At 40.8% G+C, this 17,260-nt stretch overlaps 1 protein-coding gene across 3 annotated transcripts in view; it reads right to left on the reverse strand.

The window, feature by feature from the left end:
• Positions 1-17,260, reverse strand: part of SNCAIP (synuclein alpha interacting protein) — a 75,173-nt gene that overhangs the window by 42,418 nt on the left and 15,495 nt on the right. For all 3 annotated transcript variants that reach the window (XM_006029020.3, XM_006029019.3, XM_006029018.3), the window contains exons 4-6: positions 5,629-6,494; positions 3,531-3,710; positions 1,323-1,436 (exon numbers count right to left, since the gene is read on the reverse strand). In XM_006029020.3, the coding sequence (XP_006029082.1) occupies positions 1,323-1,436; positions 3,531-3,710; positions 5,629-6,494 (1,160 nt within the window). The remainder of the gene's footprint in view (positions 1-1,322; positions 1,437-3,530; positions 3,711-5,628; positions 6,495-17,260) is intronic.

A 17,260-nucleotide genomic window follows, 5' to 3' on the forward strand; every position in this document is an offset into this window, starting at 1 on the left:
CAGGCACCTGGCTCAGGTAGTCCCAGGGGGAACCACAGTTGCAGAGGGAAGCACCAGGCCTCTGCGCAGCTCAGGCAGGCTCCAAGGGGGAAACAAAAAAAAAGAAAAGAAAAGAAAAGAAAAGAAAGAGATTATCTCACTACTTTTCTTAGGCAAAGCCTACTTTCCTAGGCTGCTGCCAGGCTGCCTGCAGGGCTTCCTGCAGAGCCCCTGAGCTGCACAGAGCACAGTGCTTTGCTCCACAGCTGTAGGGACAGCAAACTAAAACTCTGCGGAGGAGTTTTAGTTTGCTGTGCCCCAAGTCATGTAAGGTACATTACACCGCCAAATTTCCTACAGCGACTGGAATTAATGTGCAATATGCTGCCGAGGTGCGCAAACACCAACACTGTTAAAGTGGTGCAAAAGCATTTAGCCCGCTTTAAAGTGTCGTGCATGCTCTCCCCTCATTTAGTCTACACAGGGCCCAGAATCTCAATGGACTGTTGATTGTCTCTAACATGCACTGAAGGAAGCGGGGGGTGGAAGTGGTCCATCTTCCAAAGAAACCAGAAGACCACTATCTTTCCCACAGGGTCAATACTCTGGTAGGGCTAATAAAGGGTTTCTTGGATGGATTTATTGCAGGGTCATTTTGAGGAAAGTGGATTGTTATAACCTACTGTTACAACTTCACCCATATTGTTTGGTTTAGTTGGCATAATCATTCAAACTTTGTACTTTGAGGTTCCCTATTACTAGATTTATGTGGAGTTTAGGTGCAGTAAGGGTGAGTTTACAACACACTTTTACAAGTTATTCTCAATTAAACTGGCTTGTTTTAAACAGATGCAGTTCCTGTTTCCCCACCCCTCACATCACTGCCAATGCACTGACTTCCCAAACTGTCACATTTTACTGAAGTATTCTGGCTTATTGTCTCCAAAAAAGGAGACTGTCCCAGACTGCTGAGTGATTTGGGGATGTGGCCAAGAAATCCCCCAGGGACTACGAAGAGATGACTAATCTCTTTTATGAGAGGTTTCCAAGATCGAAAGAAAAGAGCACTAATCAAATGTGACACCTAATTGTACTGGCAGCTAATAATTATAGCTTGACAGTAGAAATTCAGAGGAATATAAAGGTTAAACCACCCTGATTATTAAGCACTTTTGTGGGGGCCTACTAGATATGGGGTGAAAAAGAAAGCTTGTACTTAAAAAATGAACATATATGCCATTAGAACATGTTTGTTATAAACACTGCAAAATGGAATTCTTACGTCACCATTCAAATCAACCTCTTTTACAAACTAAAAACACTGATTTAAAATGGAATCATACCTGACCATAACAACCTGCATAATGAATAAGGCTTGGGTGATCTTTAGAGCAACTCAATTCGGCAATAGCTTCCGTTTCACTCACCATCCACCGTACACACTCCAACTGACCGTTCTAAATGGAGGAGGAAGAGTTAAAAAAAATCCAGCTGCTTCAGATTCAACAACATTATCTACTAAATAGTAAAAATTCCATCAGGATCACTTATATATTGTGACTGTCACATAAATCATTCTGTTTTTTTCCAAGGTTGTTTCTGCATCAACCAATAATATACTTTTGTATCCTGGCGCCCAGGACCAATTACAATTTGGCTACTGGCAATGTTCTCCCTACTTAAACTTCCCCTACAGTTTTAGATGAACAAACTGTTCTGCCTTCCCCTCCTAAAATCAGCTATAGGGAGTTCCTGACATAGAATGGTTACTGAAGAGCAATTCATATGGGGTTGCCTTTCAAGAGTAAGCGAAGCAATACTTACATGCACATTGCACAATGTGCATTTTTCAGAATGTAAAATGCTGCTTGTGTTACTCCTCTCACTACTCCCCAAAACTTAGTAGATAGTGGGTGAATCTACATATGCCCTTTACTGCAGAGTAGATTAATTAGCTCCACAGTAAAGTGTCACCATCTACACATGCACTGGTATTAGGTCACAGTAAATTAATTAACTCTGTCATATGGTGGTATCATCCCCAACAATACTGTCTTACAGTGGAGTACTTACATTTACATGTAGAAGGTGAAAGGGGCTTGCTGGGGCACAAGGGTGCTAAAGTGCAGGGGCTACCTGCTACCTAGTCCTGCACTTTACCATCTTCGTGCCCCAGCCAGCCCCTCTGCCACCCAGTGCCACCACCCGGAGCCTTGGGCTGACCCCCCAGGGTTTCTGTCAGCCTGAGGCTGCTCTGCCCTGGCTCAAAATGCTGCAGTCCCAGGCACAGGTGTAGACACTATGCCTGAGAGCAGTTGACTCTGTCCTTTTGACCTTTTGTATTTATGTTTTTGTTGTCAAATAGCTAAAGGCTACTCTGTAGGTTATTCTTGTTGAGTACCTGTATTATTATGGCATCTATAACTGGAGCAATGGATTTAAGATACCACTGTGGCTAAGCGTTGTATATGCACAGAAGAAAGAGCCCTTGCCCGAAAAGCTTTACAGTCTAGTCCCAGATCAACAGATCAGTGCATCTAGGATTCTGAAAGCTAGGAAAAACAATTTAACTACCAATGGCACACAGACATCAAGTTCATCTCTTAATTTGAAAGATGGCACTTGCCAAAATACAATGCTTTTCTGATGCTATATTGGGATACTGGTTCACTAAAAAGACTAATCTCTTGAATTTTCAAAGATTTTTTTCACTACAGGTCTTGCCAGGCCTGTGTCAATTACCAGACTTTTTCCTATGAAGAAAATTAAAATAACCAAGGAAACAAACTCTTGCACAGTATTTCCCATTCCCAAGTTTCTTGCTGAGGTACCTACTGAAAGTGACTGCATTAAACCATATTTACTAAAGACCCTAAAAACTGTTCAACTGTAAACTTCCCTGTGCACCACTATACTTTACTACAGCACAGTCATGCTTTCCTGTATAACAGACTATCCTGGAAGTTTTGACTTATTCTCAGATGACATTATTTTCTGTAGTTTCTGACAGGTTGCATACTATGCTATTTAGAAGGTAAATGTTAATTGAGGTTTGATACTCCAGTCTGCTTTAGATGACTAAGTGTCAGCTTCAGATCTGGCACCTTTAAAAAAGTTTTAGAACCAAGCAAAAAGTACTTTGAAAACACTCCCTCATGCTCATTTTAATATATTTGTATTAGTAAAAAAAACCCAAGACACCACTATGATGAATAAAGGAGTCCTTTACTCACAGAAACCCTAATGTGAATCACCGAAAATGGTATAAATAAAAAATTCAACAGTCTTTCTTTAATGCCCAGAAGTTTAACTGATTTAAAGTTAGGTTAATGTATCAACCAACAATCACCTATACAATAAGCAATGGTTTATGACAAATTAGATTCTTTAACAGTACCACATTTTCATTTGTTTGTGTGATATCAGCCAACTTTAGAAGTATCCTTTCTACATCCATTTTTTACCCAACTGAATGAAAAGGTCTTGAAAAATAACATCCTGTTGATATAAATATTATTTACAGCCATCATGGAGCTTTAAAACCAAGTTACCTTTATTGCTAATCCAGCTGGAGTTAGTTGTTCACTGTTCCGTTCATTCAAACAGTCTTCTCCCATCAAAGAAGTGAGATGCTGCAAACATTCAGCATGTCCCTGTGATGCTGCTATGTGCAACAGATTGTTGTTATTTTCATCATGAATTTTGTCCAGATTGTCTGCTGCCAGGTGTGGCTGTACAAAAAAAAAAAAAAAAAAAAAAAAAAGTGTGGCTGGACAAAAAAAAAAAAAAAAAAAAAAAAAGTATGAAAAAGGTGAAAAATCAGTACATCACATGTGCAAATTAGAAAAATGTATGTTGAACCATGAAGCTTACAAAGCAAACAGTTTGTGAGAAGACAAGGAAATGTCCCTGCATGTTCTACTTGTCCATAATAGGGATTTTATACTTTTCCTGTAAGCTGGGACTGGCCTATATTAGAGACAGGGGGCACATCTACACATTCATTAACGCACCTTAGATACTGCACATTTAGTTTACTAATTCCGTAATAAAGCACTAGCTAAATGTGCAGTACCTAAAATTACTGTGCAGTAGTGCCAGTGCACGATTATTTAGTGACACTTACTGTGCACTAGCCTAATAACACTGTGCAGTAGGCTATTAGCACTGTTTTTGCTGTGGCATGCTACTGTGCACTGTTATTAGGCCAATGCGCAGTAAGCATCTCGTGTCGATGCACCCAGGATAAAGGACTAGGTAGTGGTTATGTTGTTGATATCAGTCTCATGCAATTACTATGAAAGGTCATGTTTTGTGACACAGTCTCTTAGTATATTATTTTGTCAACCAAAATAAAACATGAATATATTTTCTAGCCTAACTGCATGTCTTACGATTTGTCCCTTTTCTTTTTTGCTACTACCTCTAGGAAAACATCAATTTAAAGTGTCCATGATGCTTCCCCAGTAAATGCATGTGCCAAGGGCCAAATTTATCCTAGTCCATGGCGAGTTTCAGTTTCTGTTAAATACAAAGAAAAATGTAATTCAGCTCCATGACATCTGAATGCTATGCTAATTTGTGAACTGATTCCATTAATAAAACCTGTATTGTAATAATGCTTGTGAATATTGTGCTACACTGCACAGACATATGGTAACATGTAATCCCACCCAAATCTATTTTTACAGCAAAATATAACAAGTGGCTTTGAGAAATAACAGGAGAGAGATTAAAAAAGGAAGACAAGAGATTAACCATGATGAGATCATGTAACTATGCATATTAGCTAATACATGCACTTGATGAGTCTGTCTCAATTAGTTTTTTTAAAATATATCCAAAAAAAATCTGGTTCTCTTTATTTCTAATTTTTGGATGAATGACTTGGTTTTATTTCTCCTTTAGTATTGTGACAGATTCCCCTGCCCATTACTAGTCTTTAAGAACAGTTTTGGTTAGTGTTAAAAAGTGACATTGTGCTTATTCTAAAATGTTAAACCTGAACCAAAAAAAAAAAAAAATCAGTACAAAATAGTTTGTGCACATATGCTACTGTTCTGACAGTCTTTGCGAATTGTTTCCTTGGCTTGCATCCTGTTGTTAACTTGGATCTTGTTTCTTTGGAAACGAGTATTGATGGTGTCTGATCGCAGAGCTGGAGCTAACTAAAAACTTCATATGGGACAGAGGGCAGTCAGGCTTTAGAGTGAACTCTTGTCTGCAAATGCTGTTGCAACCAATTGGCATGAACACTCCTGCATAATAATCAGAACACAACAGAAGCCTCTCTGTTCTCATGGGAAGTAACTGATGTAAATGACAAATAACCGAACAAAATGAACTGCAAACATTTTGAAAGGACTCCATTCAGATTCAAATGTATTGCACAAGTGGATTCTAAAATTGAAAGCCTCTTTATTTTAAATTATTTCAGTTTATTTTTGTCTGCAACTATCTAAAATTATTGCTAGTTTAGCTAAACATGTGATTTAAACTCCACAACTTTCAATTGAAAACTCGTACCCTCAATTTCTAATTAAGGGTGCACAGAGTTGCAGTGCACGATACACATGAAGTCAACCGACTGATTTAAAGTATCAGTATAGTGTTCTTTTCTACATGTTTTACAAAAAAGAGGACACTTACCAATAATGATATTTGCCCTTCTTTCACAATATTTAGGATACTTTTAATTTTTTTCACATCTTCACTCCTTTCTTCTGGGCCTCCTACACTGTTCCAGTTTATATTACTGTTCAGTTCATCAAGTTTGTTTTCTGTCACTGCCGTCTGCAGATGAAAAGTCCTCAGCTGGCAGTTTGGCATGGTCTTCTCAGTTTTATGAGCCTGGGGATCAGCAAACGTTCTGCTGAGGAAGCCCTTGCTTTGGGATTCAGGTTCGTGGACTGAACTACATTTAACTAGAGGCTGGGAAAGCTCTAGTTCTTCATTCAAATGCTTGTGCTGATCAAGGACAATGGGCTGCATTTTTCTCAGCTGAGAGTTTTTCACAGGGGACAGAACACAAAACTGTGTTGTGCTGGCTGGCAAGTTTTCAGTGTTCCCTGCAGAGCTGGTTTTGCCACTAAGGCCATTCAGTGTTGAATATACACCCAAAATCTTTTTCTCTGGTGCCACCTTAGTAAAAGCAGTGAGTTGCTGATTTGATTTAATGTAAGGCACATCCAAAATTTCATCCATATCCAGGTCATAGTGCTCCAGCTCCCCAAGCAAAACGCCGGCCTCAATGCTTTTACTTTTAAGGTTCTCTCCATCTCCTGGGCACTGATCATCGTTCTGAGGTGCAGAGTGAGAATCACTACCTTTCTGATACTCTCCCTTCTGGTTCTTTTGGTCATCACTTTCATTGTTTTCAGAGCAATCTGGCTGGTGCTTCAGTGGGGAAACCCTCTTCACTGGTCTGAACTTATTGCACATATCTGTAATTCCTCCCGGTTTTTGTGCATTTCCAATAAGAGTTGAAACACCACAGCTCCAGCTGGTGCTGGAAACTGCAGAAACAAAGGAGTAAAATTTAGAACTATCAGTATCAAATATAAATGCTCATTATATTGTATCTTCAGAATATGCAATACTCATGACAAAACAAGGGGAATACACATTACCTGAAAACATGCCGCATTTACACGTAAGCAGATTTATGATTAATCTTACTCCTGCTACAGGAATGTGAGAGACAAGTATTATTGAAAATATATTTGTTTCAAATTCCACATACCATTTCAATGCCAAGAACAAAATTATTTGTAATCAGAGAAACCAAAAATTGAGCCTAGTGGCATTCATGACAGCTCCAAGCCAAGCTCTATTCTTTTTATTTCACTGGACTGTCCTGTAGCAGTTGGGTATTTTTCTGGGTGTGTAACAGTAGGATGGGTTGACAATTTTGCAAATTTGTTCATGGAGGACTGTTATTTTACAAGCAGAAATATGTTGATGAATTGTGTCCATTTTTACAGAAAATGTTTGCAGAAGAATTGAGAATATTTTTGTTTATGCCATTCTGGTGCTTCCTGGGAGGGATAATTCAATTGCTTCAGAGCCCCATTCTCCTCTACAGCCTGTGCTCCCCTGCTAGATTTTGTAATATCTACCAACTCCCAGAATCAGTGATATCCTGATAAAGAGTTTCTTTTATATTTATAAATCACATCAATGCGTTTTCCTTTTCAGATCACTTTTATCAAGAATTAACACATTCTAAAATTTAATAGCACAATATAAGCATAATAGATTTATTACACATTAACTATGCATGCAATATCAGTGGAGTTTAATTCGTGATCACGTACACAATTTGTACCAAACACCTTTCTTAAGAAGCAGTTATATACTTCTTCAGCAAGGCTATTAAAGCTTTAGTAATTGGGGCTGTATGAATATTACCTTGGTATCTTTGGAAGTTCCTAAGAATATACTTCTCAGGAAATAATAAAAATAATAGTAATAAAAAGGCATATAACTTAGTGGGCCAATACAAAGAACGCATTGTACTGATTTATTTATATATTGTATAAAATTGTAAGTTCAAAGGGCTACACTTTTATGTTGGTTTTATTTACATGTGAAATTTTTTCCAAGTGATACAGGGAAATGGATACCATATGTTTCCCAGCTGTTTTGTTCTGACAGGAACCATTAAGGACTCTGTATGGAAATGAATTCTGTCTGAGTCTTATGAAAACAGTGCTTTCAACAGAGGGGTCTAGACAGAGGAACAGACATCAACCTTTTGTTTGTCATCACTTTCCTCATACTTAGATCCATTCTGTTTCCAGGCTGACCTGAGCTATCTTTTTCCATTTTCTGATCTTCAAAATCTAATTCTACACAGAATACTGATGGGACAGTGTTAATATTCATGTTAAGAGTCAGGAAAGTCTGACTTTTACAAACCATTCCTAAACATGGTCATTTATTTCTCTTTTTCTTCATCACAACCATGGTAAAAGTCAGACACCTTTCATTGACTCATTTTTCCTTCTACTTTGTTCAGTAGGTAAGCAGGATCACATCTTTCTACTTACTGCCCATCAAAAAACACAATAACTCTTTATGTTTTATGAACTCATTAATATACTTTTGGTTTTTTTTCTTTGAACAGGACCATGGACTTACACCGCACACAATAAAGTGCTAGATTACTGCATGTAACATTAAGGGGGTTGTACAGGCATTATCTCTCTTGGTGCTGCTTGCTGTGCACAGAAGGCACATGTTTTATATCAACCACTAGATTAGTGCAGTGTGGCTCCCCTGATACCAGCCTCAGTCCACAGACCAGGAGCAGTGCTATGACTGAGACTCCTCCCTCATCCTCAGAAGTTTGATTCTGCTTGCTCAAGGAACAAGTAGCGGCTGTGATCTCCAGTGACTTTTATGAGTAACCTTTAGCAGCTGTTCCACAGGAGAAGCCTCTTGCTCATCCCTCCACATTTATGGAGTCATGCAGAGGCCACGGACAATTTGGGTCAAACAAATACAAATTGATTTACTGGTCTGGTGGCTAAGACAGGGAACTGGGATCCAGAACAGCTGACTCTATCCCAATGTCTGTTGTAAAGTCCTGATGTAACCTGGGATAAGATGCGTGTGTTTCCTGTATCTCAGTATCAACTATAAAAAAAAAGACAACAATACTTAACCAGTTCATTGAGTGTTGTAACATTACATTCACTGACTTTCACTCATTCATGCTTAAGGTGCTTAGATGCTATAGAGATGGCTGTCACGCCAGAGGGATGGAAAAAATCTTTTACAACCTTTTCACTGACACTTATGACGTGTGACGCTTGTACAAGGAAAGCATTGCCCTGATATTTACAATAAAAGTTAAACTGCTAGGGCCAAAGCTTCAAAAGCAGTTGCTGGCCATAAGTTGGATCTCAAAAGCAGTAAATATGCATAAATACTAAATATACATAAATTTGTAGTGAAGTAGTTGCATTATCTCTTTTGATGTCCCTTGAGCTGTTTAAAGCTAACTGCAGATTCAGAAAGATACTCCTGTAACAATTAAAAGCATATGCTTTCACAATAATGGCTAGAAAGGCAATCCAAAAAGGAGGACAAATTTAAAATAACTTCTTTGACTATACAATCACCTGAATATTACAGTAACCAAAGTTTGTCTAGCTGGAACTTATCAGTAGGGAATCCAGGAGCACTTCTGAACTATGAATCAAACCAAGCACCCTTGGGTTGTATCTTCAACCCAGTGAGACTGCAAACTCCTCAAAGTGCTTTTCCTGCTTACCAGCACTATCAATGGCTCATTTAGGATCAAGCTGGTTGAAGCTTTAGGATCAAAATAATTCTCATCACTGCACTTATCCATCCAGTGAGCCATGTAGCTGGTAGTGGTATTGTTATACACTGTAACAGATAAGTAGAGCTGGGTGCCATCTATGCATTGCTGGCACTTCTGTGCTCATTTTACCAGTTCACCCACTGGCTACATGTTGATGTTAAACAAGATCGGAGAGATAATTGAGTCATAATTACTGTGTGGGTGAAGGGTTTAGTGTAGAGCTGGGCAATTATTTTGGATGGAGAGCTGCTTACTGAGTTTTGGGCTGCAGGGATAGCCCCACCCCTTGACAGTTTCCCCGCCCCCTGGTCACCATATTGGGACTGCAAGTCCAGCCCCCAATCCCTGACCTTTGCTACTAGAAGTCCCTTGTCTTGCCCTGGAAGTACTCCTTTTGAGAGGAAGGGTGCTGCAATCTTGAAACCAGAAATAAAACCCAAATCATATACAAAAAATTATATCTACTATAACTTACTTTAATTTTATTTTAAAATATTTTTGTACTGACATGTGTTTACAAAATGCATCTAGGCATGACTGCATAATAGCTCAAAATGCAGTCCTACTGTATGGTGTGTGTGGGAAAGAGCGCGAGAACACGTGCATGCGAGCCAGGCTGCTGGCTCCATTGCGTGTGGCTCTTGCAGACTGCATGCGAGCTTCATGTGATGCAGCCAGGCAGACCCTGTGCTCAGGCTCCGCACTCCTGCCACCCCACCCTGGGTCCCTGCCAATCCCATGGCACTTGCACTGGCTTCACACCCACGAGATGCTGCCACCGTTTCCCTACTTTCCCTCCTGCATGCTTGCTCGCCATTTCCCATGCTGCTCCCCGCAGCCCCCACTGCTTCCTGTGCCCCACCCTTCCCACCACTGCTTCCCTCCATCCCCTGCCCACTGCTTCCTGCTCTGGCTCCAGCTGAGCCCGGCAAGCACCATGGGCCACCCAGGTGCTGGGTGGCTCACAGCGGTTTCCCCCCATCCAATCTTATCTTACTTTCCACTCAGATGGAGGGAGGCAGGGAACAGCTTCAGGATCATGTGGTCAGAAGCTGCAGAGGCTTCAGGTTTGGGCTGGGGGGCTGGATGAAGCTGGGCTGGCCTTGCTGCTCAGCTGCTGGGTCCTGCCACAGGCTCCCCCTGGGTCCTACTGCCGCTGGCTACCTGTCATCTTTGACAGACAGCTAGGGGCAGATAAAAATTAATTTTCTAAAATTTTTAGAGGCCCCATGGGCCAGAGAGAATGGCTTGGTGGGCCAGATTAGGCCTGCAGGCTATATTTTGCCCACCCCTGGTTTAGTGGGCAAAGTGCAGTTTCCTATTGTTGTGCTTTAAGTGCTTCTCCCATAGGAGGACTTCAAGTGTATCGGTCCATTTCCCTGGTCTATGGCCACTTCTCTCAGAAAGAAAACAATATCTCTACGGAATGGATCAGGAGAATGAGAAGAGATAACTTCCCTCTATTCATCCACATCTAATCATCATGTTAGTGCAAATAAATGCTGCTTGTCCTATGTCCTGCTTGGTCTGAATCCTGATTATGATGAGTCTGGAATATTGGCATCAATCAAATAAGCTTGTAGCAGGTATTTGGATATCTACTGCTAGGTACAGACACTCTCAGTACTGCAGTATCAGAGTGCCTCAAATTCTTTAATGTATATACATTAATAACAGAGCTGTGATGTAGGGAAGTATTACAGATGGGAAATGGAGGTGTATGAAAACTGGGCATAAGTTTCTCAAGGATATTTAGACACTTAACTCCAACAGATTTGAGTTAGTGTTGATGGGAATGGGAGTTACAAGCAAATACCTTTGAGAGCCTGGTCTTAAGTGACTTGCAAGAGTTAGACAGGAAGTCTGTGGCAGAACAGGAAATGTAACCCAGGTCCATGCCCTAATCTTAGATCATTCTTCCTCACTGCTAATATCTCTATGATCTAACTCAGAAATGGAAGGCTTGACAATAGATAGTAACTGGCCAGATCTAACATACACCTGTATGCAGTCTGGGTTGGTTAGGCAACTGCATATTTGAAGAAGAAAATAAAGGATTTCTAGAATGAGGCATTTTCTTTCTAGAATGAGGCACTGGTATTCTGGTCAAGAGTTGGTTCCAACTTTCTTTCCCCAGCTGGTGAAAGGCCTAAGTAAGATTTATAGCTTCTTCAGGGACTAATACTTCTTGACATGGAAACGGACTAACTTCTGACAGTGGAAAATGACTGTTCTTTGGCTAACAGAGGGGAAGCAGGTCCCTGAAGTTTGAGAAGACTTCCTGAACAGATCCTGAAACGATGAGAGTTTGCAACATTTTGCATTAGGTTCTTCTATGGACTGAAGGCAGTCAGGATTATTGAAGCAGCATACTGCCCTGAGGAGCAACTTAGCAATTCCAGAGTCTGAATAGAACATTCTTTTGGCATGCAATACAGATTAAATATTGCCTTTGAGAAAGTCTTTGTGCTTCAAACTGTATTCCACCAGTGTCCCCTCTCTTTATATGGTGCAGGATGTCACAGAACCAAGGCACAGCCATAAGCCGTGACCTTCATGAACTCATCCCTCAGAACTGGCAACCATAGCTGTCCAGGACTGGGGTGTGGGAGACTGCCAAACTAAAGCCACAAGCCAGCTGTCAGAAAATAGAGGTCTGAACTTGAGTCAGGAGCATGGGAGGGAACTGGGGAGTTATGAGTCAGCAAGTCTGGAACAAAAGGGTCAGCAAGCAGGAACCAGCAGGCAGAAGCCAGGAACAAGGATGAAACCAAGAAGTCAAGAACTAGGACCCGGGGAACAGGAAACTAGGAACCAAGAGGCAGGACTCAGGAACTGGGAAACTAAGAATCAAAAGGCAGGAACCAAGGAACTAAGAACAAGGGCTACCTACAGACAATCAAAAAGCCTGGGATTGAACCAATTCAATCTTCGCAGGTTAGTCTAAACTACGCACATTGAACCAATAAGTAAACAGACATTCACTTTTGATTCCAGAAATGCAGTCACATGACTTCAGTGGCCCAAGCCAGAAGCCAGGGGGTGCTAGAGCACGCCACCCTGCTTGGCTGGAGCAGACAGCTTAGGCCCACGCTGGCCTACCCACACTGTGAGGCAGGATTTGTAGGGAGGTATTAAGCATCCCAGGATGCTGGGGGACTTTGAGTAAACTTGAAATCTGGAGGGGATCTGGGACATAAGCTCAATAAACTGGTTTAACTTAAATCAGTGAAGTCTAATACTACTACATCCATCCAGATTTATCTTAAACCAGTTTCAGCCATTTTGAAAGTGGTTTACATGCGCTAAACTTCTGTTGTATTACAGATCTGAACTGATTTCTGATCACTTACAGTGGTTTGTGTGTAAGTTCTGTCCCTAGCCAAGGAGTCAAAAGCTCAAGGCTAGACAAAAAAAGAAAAAAGCTACTGGATCAGTCTGCTGGGCACTGAAAGAGCTGCTGTTTATAAGAAAGTAGCCACACCCATGTGGGCAACTGGGGCAGCTGAAAGTAGTTGAGGCACTGGCAGCCAGGGCCACTCAGGTAGCCAGGGCCAGTTAGGGGCAATTTAGCTTGCTGCTGCCCTGGCTCCTGACAAGCTATATCCTTAATGACTGTTCAACATAGTGTCTGGCTTGTGGTGTCCTCTTAACACCACATCTTCCTCCAAAGATCAGATCTGAGATGTGACCAGTTGTATGGGTTTGACTGAAAGTGAGATCCAAGTCCTAGGAAGGTAAGAGAGGAGATATGCTGTGGAACTTTTGAATATAAGGCCTTGCCAACATGAATGTTTAAATCCCCCAGGTTAGCAAATCTAAGGTATTTACCACCAAGAAGGTAACAAAGAGTTTCTTCAATGAACCATTTAGGCTTTGGCGATTTGTAAACTGGCAAAAAATCTGTTAGCTTTGGCTCTGTTTTTTTATGTCAAATGAATTAATTTAAATTAATTCAAGTTCTTATCTTACCTGAGGCACTTCCTCTCCCCCTGCTGGGTTTAATACCACTTTCACATGTGCAAGTTACGTTTCATAATCATTTAATGATGACAGGCCTAGCACTGACAGGAAGCCTATTCAATATACATCCACACAACAGACTGAAAGTACTTTTTGCCATTTACACCCTGTATAACTACTGGAGGATCTCAAGTAAATACACGAACCATTTCATATTTGAAACTCTGTTGTCATTTAAAAGAAATGCTTGACCTTCTCTTTTGTGGTTCATGACTTCAGCAAAGCCTTGAGTGAATTAAGATTTGTATTCATTCCAGGTCCACTTACAATACTCTGTGTCTGACTTTGTATACAGTCAACACGACACTGTCTATACTATACACATTTTTGGAAATTTCCTTGTAGTTGTTAACATTGTCTGTAAGACCCCTAACATTTCTTACATTGGCTGAAATGAATCAGAGAGAGAGAGAGAGAGAGAGAGAGCACGCGCGCATGTACACATTGATGGAATAATAGAAAACAGTGCTGAATATATTTCTATTTTGATTAATAACATCACTGAAATATATTTAACAATTTTAACTGAAGGTGGCACTGTTTTACAATGTCAACATATTAGTAGCTCCAAAGAGCACAATTTGTGCTTTGACACAGGTGGTACTGCATAAGATACCAAGATTTATGGATGACAGAGAGAAAAAAAAAAAAAGGGTTGTTCTAATCTGCAAGGATCACTGATAATCAAATCCATTGTACAAGTGAAAGGACTGGGGTTAAGATCTGACAACAATAAAGATTAATATTAGTTTTCACTAAACATCTTTCCAGATGATCCATACATTAGTAAAAGCACTGGTACTAATGAATCACTTGTTTAACTTAAATGGAGAAAGAACACTAAAATACTGTCCTCTTTAAGAGGAGAGGCTACAGAAAAGTATGGCAGGGATTATCAAAGTCAACAAAGTGGGATTTTTCAGACCTTCTCTGAACTGATTTTGAGATATGAATAGATGCTGTGAAATAAAATCCATGCTCTGTCTGGCTGAAAATCACCAGAATTAGTAATGATACTAATATCTCTATATTATATATGATGAAACGATGGAGGGCTAGAAATGCAATGAGAGAGACAAAATAACTTGAATAGCTAACACAGGTACAAATGTATTACTAGCTATTCATTACTGTAATAATTTATCTGAACAGAATATTGTATCTTCCACAATGCCAACCTTTTTATGTTAGAATATGACATTATCCAAACAGGAATTTGGGGCCTATTTTGGAAGTGGAATGCATTCTTAAGATTCACTGCTAAATAAAGCTGCCACCAGACAACAATTCTGATGGACTAAAAGTCACCTTTTAGTAAACTACCAAACACCTTGATGCAAAAATTATATAGAATACTAAACCTGGGGGAATTATACCATGTCCATATTTGCTGATGAATTTACCCAATAGAAAACACAACCTCTGGATACTCTTGGGAACCCTGAAAAATTCCATTTAGTAATAGAAAGAGTACTGCAGATGATTACAGAGTTAAACTTTTATGGCTGGGAACCATGGAAAAATTGACCTATGCCAACAAGTGAATAAAGATGTCAAGTCAAGTATTGCTTGCATTCCAGACACCAATTTAAAGATGTTATAAAACCAATTTAACTAATAGTACACCTTAGGAAAAATTGACTGGATCAGAGAGACCTGCTGAGCAGATATAATGAATTATTTGCTCAAATGGTCTTACTAAAACAACCCAGATCTATGATGCTCTTACTAAGAGAAAGAAAATGTACAATTCGAAAACTTGCTAACAAGCAGATAAAAGCTCTTTTCTGTCCCACTCACCATTCTATCTAAAAAAAATACTGGAAACAAAGTGACAGACTGATTATACCAAATAAGAAACTAGATTAGCTGGAATCATGTTTAATCTAAGACCTTCCATTCTAGTTACCTCCCAAGTGGACAGCCATGAAGGCCTTTTGGGACTTACTCTAACCCTGAACAGTCCTTCTCTGGGATAGAAAATACTCAAAGTTTTCCTTGTATTATTTTGTTTCTGCAGGACTTGGATGGAATCAAATCTTCCCTACTTGTTTTCTCGCCTGAATGGGAAGCGGTTTCCTCCTTAAATCCTTACGATACCTCAGAGTCTTAGGGGCCCTAGCAGTTCTATCTATTCTCCTAGATATGTGTCAGTTTCTAACAGGCATGGGCTATCCTTTTAAACAAGAATTCTACATGTCTAAGAGATCTACAGAAGAGCCACTACCCTCAAGCTGCACTAACTCTGTTAGACCCCTTGTAGTCATTAAGTTAGTTGCATGATTGAGTTCTGATACATTTTATCATAGATTCCCCCAAATCAGACAATGATAGGATGCACAATTTTCAGAATCTGGAATAATACATGTCAGATCCCAACCATACAACAGCTAGTGTGTGGGGACCCCAGTATCAGGGACCCAGTCCGTGACGTTGTGCTTCTTGTAATGTGCCCTTGCACTTTGCAGTACTCAGAAGACATATCTACAGGAGACATTTACTGCAGAGCTGACTAATTAGCTCTATGGTAAACCTCTCAGTTTCTGCACATGCGCCCTCTTAGGGTGTGGAGAGCTAATAAACTCTGCAGCATGGTAGTATGAAAATAGTTCAGGGGCTGGGGCACATGACATCTGAGGAGAGGCTGTGGGAACTGGGCTTATTCAGTCTGCAGAAGAGCAGACCGAGGCGGGGGGGACTTGATAGTAGCTTTCAACTACCTGAAGGGGGGGATCCAAAGAGGATGGAGCTAGACTGTTCTCAGTGGTGGCAGATGGCAGAACAAGGAGCAATGGTCTCAAGTTGAAGAAAGTTTTTCCTAATATCCAACCTAAATTTCCTCTCTCACTAGGAGGGTGGTGAAACACTGGAATGGGTTACCTAGAAAGGTGGTGGAAGCTCCATCCTTGGAGATTTTTAAGGCTCAACTCGACAAAGCCCTGGCTAGAATGCTTTTGTGGTGGATGATCCTGCTTTGAGCAGGGTGTTGAACTTAAATGACCTCCAGAGGTCCCTTCCAACCCTAATTTTTGTTTTTGATTCTACCCTGCTGCAAACTTCCCATGTTTGAGACCGTACATTCTAGTTACCTCCCAAGTAGGCAGCCATGAAGGCCTTTTGGGACTTACTCTGACCCTGAACAGTCCTTATCTGGGATAGAAAATACTCAAAGTTTTCCTCGTATTATTCCTCTCTCTTGATTCAACCCTGCTGCAGACTTTTTTCAGTGCACATGTAGATGCTAACCTGGATGGGTGGGGCACAAAGGTGCTTCAGTGCAGGGGGCTGCCTGCTGGGTAGCCCTGTGCTGAAGCATCCTCTGACCTCAGCCAGCTCCTCTGCAGCATGTTGTGTCAGTGGGAGCAGCCCCAGGCCCTGGAGCCTCCTGCCAGCTAGGGCTGCTCTCACCAGGCTGTGTGTGCCGTACATGAACACACTCCAGAGCTGATTTTTCCAGAGTTAATTGCTCCCAGGCACATGTCCAAAAAGCATGCCCAGGAGCAAAAGTCTCTGGAGCAATAAGCTCCAGAGTGTATTCATGTGCACTAATTGCATGTGTAGAAGAGCCCAAGGGGTCCTAGAGTCCGATTCATAGATTATAAGGCTGGAAGGGACCTCAGAAGATCATTGGGTGGGTCTAGCCCCCTGCACCAGGCAGCTGGGGTCAGGCCACCCCAGCAAAGTGATCTGAGTCTCTGTGTGAACCTTCAACTTTAAAGCTCTGCACCATCTGTACTATGTCAGGCAGGGGGAGCCACATGTGGGCGGGACAGGAAGGCTGGAAATGTGTCTTCAACCCATTCAAAATCTTGACTTACTTTACTACAGCTATACAGCTGGCCCAATAGCAGATACCACCCTAAGAAATCCTAGCCTCTCACATTCATTCAGAAAGTTACTCTTGGGGCATATTATATATATATA

This window comes from Alligator sinensis, unplaced genomic scaffold (genome assembly GCF_000455745.1).
Source record: "Alligator sinensis unplaced genomic scaffold, ASM45574v1 scaffold1451_1, whole genome shotgun sequence".
NCBI classification, from domain to species: Eukaryota; Metazoa; Chordata; order Crocodylia; family Alligatoridae; genus Alligator; species Alligator sinensis.